Below are 6,577 nucleotides of genomic sequence, written 5' to 3' on the forward strand. Positions count from 1 at the left end.
GTGTGTTAATAAAGGGAACTGTCCAAATTTATAGGTTCCCCTCTAACTTCAGATTTGGAGGTAGCAACTATAAAAAGCACATTCACGTCCTGTGATCTTTAGGTGCATAGGCCAGAGCAGGGGAAGGCTTGTAGCTGTAGGCAGGAGCAGGGATGCGGTCCGAGGGCGGGGCCAGAAGTTCGGGGCGGAGCCGCGTCTCAGGGGCGGGGCCGCGTCTCGGGAGCACGCCCTGGACGTGCCCACGCCGTCCCGCCCTTCCAAGCCCTAGCTGGGGCAACTTGCGGAAGACACGCAACAGGCCGTGCCGGTGCGGCGCGTGGGACGCCGGTCGGGCTGAGAGGTGCAGCAACGGAGGGCCGGGGCCTAATTGGTGAGCCGGGTGGCTGAGGGCTGGGGACCTGGCCACGTGCACCGCGGGCCTGGTGGCGGGTGGCACCCGCGAGTTCGGCCGGCGAGCTAGAGGCGGGCTGCGCGCGCAGACAGGGAGGGGCGGGGACCACGTGCGGCGGAGAGGCGCGGGGACTGTCGCCCAGCTCCGGACCTAGAGCGTAGGTTGCCTTTTTAATCTCCGCGTGAGGAAGACTGCCTGCCTGCCTCCCTCCCTCCCTCCAGGATGTCCAACAAGTGACCAAACAGGTTTCAGGAAGTCTACCAGCGGTCATTATCTGAACTTCCGGCGCCGGGAGTTGGGTTTCACCAGCGCCTTTTTAATCCCTAGATGTTGCCCCCCCCCCCAAATACACATAATTCGTATTCTGTTTATATAACGCTGCAAAAACATCACTGCCATTCAGTGAGACTTCTCTGAATTAATGAAAAGTTTTTTTGTGTGCTGAAGACAGTTGCTTTCAGTTAGCCCGGTGATTTTCTTACAAGCAATATATAATTAAAAAATATTTCACCACTTTATTTTATGTGTGGATGCACACAGGCTGTGATGTACTGGTGGCGGTTGGTGGACACTTTGAGGGGATCCTTTCCTTCCACTATGTGGGTCTCAGAGATTAAACTAGTACAGGGTTGACCATCAGGTGTCTTTACCAACTGAGTCATCTCTCAATAGATAGATAGATAGATAGATAGATAGATAGATAGATAGATAGATAGATAGATAGATAGATAGATAGAGGTGTATAATTATTGTCAGGTGTGATTAATTGAGCTAAGTTCAATCTAGTGTTCTCTAGGTTAGTGGGCCTAAAATTCGTTAATTAAGGACTCCTGTGAATGTAGATTTCTGCCTCCAGCATCAGAAGTGGTAATCCACTTACTGCAACCCCAGGTCTATAGAAAGAAATATTCTTGTTTCTATCTGGGAGCTCCGTGGGGCTTAGGGGCAGGTGCTGCCCCATTATGGATAAAGCAGTCTCTTGTTTAATTTCCTGTATTTCTTGAAGTACAAGTAGTGTCTGTGTGTCCTGTGCACATGAAATGGTGGTGCAGTTTGGGATATTTGTAGATTGGCCTGGTTTGGTAGCTGTGTGTCTACTCTGCTCCACCCTCCGAAGGCTATAAAAAAAAAATGAGCGGTGTAAGTAAAACATAATGTATCTGAGTTAGTTTCCAATTAACTGAGGCTCAGATAAATTCTGTTCATGGGGAAAGAACAGGTGGTGTAATAGTAATAAGCAAGGTAAGCTCTGTAGTCTTGGGGTTGACTGGGTGATTGTAGGTGGGGAAAATCCTTAAGTGGTTTTATTCCTGTTTAAGTATTTGGGGCACTTTAGCCACACCTTCTGGTGAATGTGCGATTTCATTCTCAGGTTGTTTTCCTCTCATCAGCCTGAGCAGTCGTGAGGGTATGAGGTGTGTGCCTTAAGTATAGGAGGGTAAGCGATGTATGTGTGTACCTTACTTTAGAAGGTACCTGTGCTGGCTGGCTAGACTTATGTCAAGTTGACACAAGCTAGAGTTATCTTAGAGCGGGGAGCCTCAATTGATAAAATGCCCCCATAAGATCCAGTTACTATTAAGACATTTGCTTAGTGTTTGATGCGTGGGACCACCCCTGGGCTGGTGGACCTGAGTTCTATAGGAAAGTAGGCTGAACAAAAGAAGTATTCTGCTCTGGGAAGTCCTAGAATGATCTACAACAACTAATTTTTAAAACAGCCTTTAAAAAAACAAATTATTTGTTCAGTTTCCACTTGCTAATTTGTTGAGTTTGCATGCCTCTGGGTTCAGTTCACAGTGCCGCCAGAATGCTACTCCACATTTGATGAGAAGGAAAGACAGCTTTCTTGCAGTCTTGGTAACTCAACGCAGTAGGAAGGTACAGCATTTTAAGTTACTGACCTTGACAAAAATGTGATATTTTATAAGCACTGTGCTTCTCAGCCTTCTTTGGCAACAGGTTGTTTGTTAGGAATCAGAACAGAACCTCTTCTCAGAATAAGAAAGAAAAAAGAGAAATTATACAGTTTGAACATCCCTAATCCAAATGTATAAAATCTGACTTCTGAGCACCAATATGCCTTAAATTTAAAAATTTCATTGTGAATATTTGTATATTTTGAATTACAGTTCTTGAACCTACATGAGGGAAACCTATATACGTGTCAGGATTTATAGTTTGTGGGTGTTTGGGAACGTTGGTCCTCTTGCTACCCAGCTGTGTGCCACAGACCAGCAGTGTTGTTACTATGGGTATCTGGTCCACTTGATGCCCCTGTGTCTTTTGTGCATATTAAATTGGAGAAGTGCTGTGTTAGAGACTAATGATGTTGGTGATTGATGCCTTGTTACAGTTAAAAAGTTAGCTCTTTTTGAAGATCTGCCATACACCTGATTTTAACCTTCCTTTTCAAAGCCTTTAATTACTTTTTTTCAATGGGCAGAGGGGGAGTTCCCTGATGGTGACAGTTCTCAAGCACTTGATAATGAAGTTTACCTTGTTTGTCATCTCATTCCTGCCACCAGGTGACGCCACTGGCCCGGGGCACATTGGCTTCTGCCTGGGAAGGTTTTCTGTGCTGTGGTGAGCAGCACCTGGCAGCTGACAGCTGTTCCTGATTCTCTATCAGATGGTTGTACCACAGAGAGTACATCTAAGTAGATTCAGGTACTGGTGCTGATTGCAGCCAAATTCAAGATTTTTGGCTTTGCCATTTCAGTGGCCACAAAGGTTTCCCCTTTGAATAAGAACTACTGAGAGAAATGGTTTAATTTGGGATAATCAAGTCTCTGAACTAATACTGATTTTCAGAACTTAGTGCTTGTACACATAAGACAGTTGTGTGCTCCTTTAGATGAACGTACAAACTGCACTTGGTATTTAAGGTTAAATCGTCTTGGAATAAATAACACTGGCTTAAGGCTGTCTCGGTCTGAGTCATGCTTGGTGCATGTGCGTTCCTATGTCTTATTCTTTTGGTAGGTTTGCATTTCCTCCCTACTTGTGAACAATGCCGAAGAAAGTGAAGCGCACAGGGGATGAGGACGAAGAAGAGGAGTCTGTTCCTCGAAAGCAGATGAGGGAGGAGCTGCCTGAGGCGCTTTCTGTATTAAACTTTGACAGTCCCAGTAGTTTCTTTGAAAGTTTAATCTCACCCATCAAAGTAGAGACTTTCTTCAAGGAATTCTGGGAACAAAAGCCCCTTCTCATTCAGAGGGATGACCCTTCACTGGCCAAATATTACCAGTCTCTGTTCAGCCTCTCAGATCTGAAGAGACTCTGCAAGAAAGGGCTATACTATGGAAGAGACGTGAATGTCTGCCGGAGCGTCGGTGGGAAGAAGAAGGTTTTAAATAAGGCTGGCAGAGCACATTTTCTTCAGCTGAGAAAAGATTTTGATCAGAAGAGGGCAACAATTCAGTTTCACCAACCGCAGAGATATAAGGTAATGGATTTCCCCATGCCAGGATTCTCAGACATATGAAAGCAGTGTTTGGGCACACGTCAGTTTAAGATTCAATGTCTGGTTTGATGATGGAGATCTTTGCGAGAACACATATCGTTCATTTGGTCTTTAAATGCATTTGAACTTGGGAGAATCTTGTTATTTCTCCCAAGGGGGTGTGGTGTGGTGTTCTCACACATGCAGGCATGTGTGGAGGACAGATAAAGATGTTGGCTGTCTGCCTATGTTACTTTCAATCTTATATTTTGTAATTAGGGGCTCCCACTGAACCTGGAACTATTATTTAGATTGGGTAGTCAGTGAGCTCCAGGTATCCAGCTGTTCACACGCCTCTCTCCCAGTACTAACATCACAGACATCTTTTGCCACATCGGCTTTTATGTGGGCACTAAGGACATAACCTCAGGTCCTTCTGCTTGCCCAGCAGCTGTTCTTACCCACTAGGCCATCTCCCCAGTATCTGTTTAGATGTTTTGAATCTGTAGCAATCCTAGGTAGATTTGTAAGTATCAGAGCTATAAAAACCAGACAAGTTTCTAACCCTACCAAAATAACATTGTACCTTGAGTGGGCTGATTTAGTATTGTGTATGGTAAGGATCTCTGTGCTGTCCTTTAAGATACATGGTAGCACCCAGGTGATACTTGAAGTTATCTTCCCTTCCTGCCTACATCTCTCCAAGTGGTAGCTTCAGGGCTGTGACTAGGTGATTCATCAGGTAAAGACATGTTAACATATTAATATCAGAACTTGTGACATTGAGGGGGTTAAGTCCTGGAATAACCCCTGGGTGGTCATCATAAGCGAAGATAGCATTCTCTTCTAAATAAAGAAAACTTGGTCACTGCAACTTCAACCAACATGTTTGGACTCCATATCTTTTGTTAATAGGTCACAGTTTGAAGTTGCAAAGACCAGAGAGCCAAGATAAATGAGAAAGCTACAGAACTGTAGCATTTTGGGTAATCCTTAAGAAGAAAATAGACATGTTTGTCAGTTACATGCCAGTGCCTTTTTTTTTTTTTTTTTTTTATTCTTTTAGCAATATTGGGAGCCATAAAGTTACCTATACATTCCTAAATGATTTCTTGGGACAGCAGAGAACAAGAGCCAAGGCCTGGCTTCCCAGTGGTGCAAGATAATAAGTAATAGAGAGCTTTTTTAAAGATTATTTATTATATGTAAGAACACTCCAGAAGAGGGCGTCAGATCTTGTTACAGATGGTTACGAGCCACCATGTGGTTGCTGGAATTTGAACTCTGCACCTTCGGAAGAGCAGTCGGGTGCTCTTACCCAGTGAGCCATCTCACCAGCCCTTTTATTGGTTTTTAAAGACAGGGTTTCTCTATGTAGCCCTGGCTGTCCTGGAACTCACTCTGTAGACCAGACTGGCCTCAGAAATCCGCCTGCCTCTGCCTCCCAAGTGCTGAGATTAAAGGCATGCACCACCACTGCCCAGCGTCCTGTGGCCTTTCTCCAAAATAAATTAGGCTCTTGGGGAGCTCTGCTAACTCTTCGAGCTACTCGGAGGCTATTAAATTATGTTTCCTGTGCTAAGAAGAACCTCTGAGGTTTATAAATAGGGAAACTCAGTAGTCTTCATTTATAAAGATGTGTCTCAAAGCTTTTTCTGTGTTGTCCCATTTTTTTCCCCACTTGGTATTCTCAATACTAGATTCCTTACAGTCCAATGGTAGAACTGAGTCTCAAGCCTTGTTCATTGGTGCTCTCAGCAAACCTAATGTTTGTATTATACCTCCTGTATGTCAGTCACTGTGTGCTTATTTGTATTAAAGCTTTAGTCTCTTTAATCTGTTTAGAGTAGGTAACTTCTATTGCTGTGGAGAGTCACCATCACCCCAGGAACTCTTATAAAGGAGAACATTTAATTGAGCCTGGCTTATAGTTTAGGGGTTTAATCAGTTTTGGTCATGATGGCAGTGTGCAGGCAGACATGGTGCTAAAGAGGTAGTTGGAAAGTTCTGTATCTGGATCAGCAGGCAGCAGATGAGAGAGTGACACTAGGCCTGGGTTGAGCATCTGAGACCTCGTAGCCCACCCCCAAGGGACATACTTACACTCCAACAAGGCCACACCTCCTGCTGGTGCCACTCCAGTATGAGCTTATGGAGGCTATCCCAGTCATACCACCACAGTAGGCGACTTGTTCTGAGGGGATAGGTTCTGGAGCTGGACTCCCCAGATTGGAATCTTGGCTCAGTTAATGGTTGTGTGCTTTTCCGCTCTAGTTTCCTCACTTATAAACTGGTGTTAATGAACTTTCCCACCCTGTGAGACAGGATTGCTAATGAGGGTATTCATAATGAGGTATTCAGTTATCAGGGTAGGCACTTAGAAGGTAGGATATGCTGTTATCTACAAGGCCCCCTTGTGACTTCCTCCTACCTGACTCTGGTAACTGATTTCTCTCAGCCTTATAGCTGATGAGTCACTCAAGGGAGTCTCAGCTTGTTCTCAGTCCTCTGTGCCCTTCCCAGGTTGTCATTTCTGCTCCTCTAGCTTTAAATAATTACTTGTCAGGAGTTCCCAAATGTAAATTCCTGCTCTTTCTTTAGAACCTCAAACTGACTTCAAAACACCACCCTAGGAAATCATAGCATCCCAAAATTAACATTTCCAGCTTGAACACTTTTTGTCCTCCTGAAAAATGTGTGCCTGTGGATATAGGTAGAGCATGTAGGCGCATGCAGGTGTG

At 44.6% G+C, this 6,577-nt stretch overlaps 1 protein-coding gene across 3 annotated transcripts in view; it reads left to right on the top strand.

Annotated features, from left to right (window-relative positions):
* Positions 1-231: 231 nt before the first annotated feature.
* The window catches only part of Riox2 (ribosomal oxygenase 2), a 21,841-nt gene continuing 15,495 nt past the window's right edge, over positions 232-6,577 (top strand). The window contains exons 1-3 of one of the 3 annotated variants that reach the window (XM_029544218.1): positions 264-370; positions 2,920-3,061; positions 3,377-3,839. In XM_029544218.1, coding sequence (XP_029400078.1) covers positions 3,405-3,839 — 435 coding nt within the window. In that variant the 5' untranslated portion in view covers positions 264-370; positions 2,920-3,061; positions 3,377-3,404. Of the gene's footprint in view, positions 371-2,072; positions 2,273-2,919; positions 3,062-3,376; positions 3,840-6,577 lie in introns of those variants that run through there. The other 2 variants (XM_029544219.1, XM_021209344.2) reach the window with 2 other exon arrangements.

The sequence above is a fragment of the Mus pahari genome, chromosome 12 (assembly GCF_900095145.1).
Source record: "Mus pahari chromosome 12, PAHARI_EIJ_v1.1, whole genome shotgun sequence".
Taxonomy (NCBI): domain Eukaryota; kingdom Metazoa; phylum Chordata; class Mammalia; order Rodentia; family Muridae; genus Mus; species Mus pahari.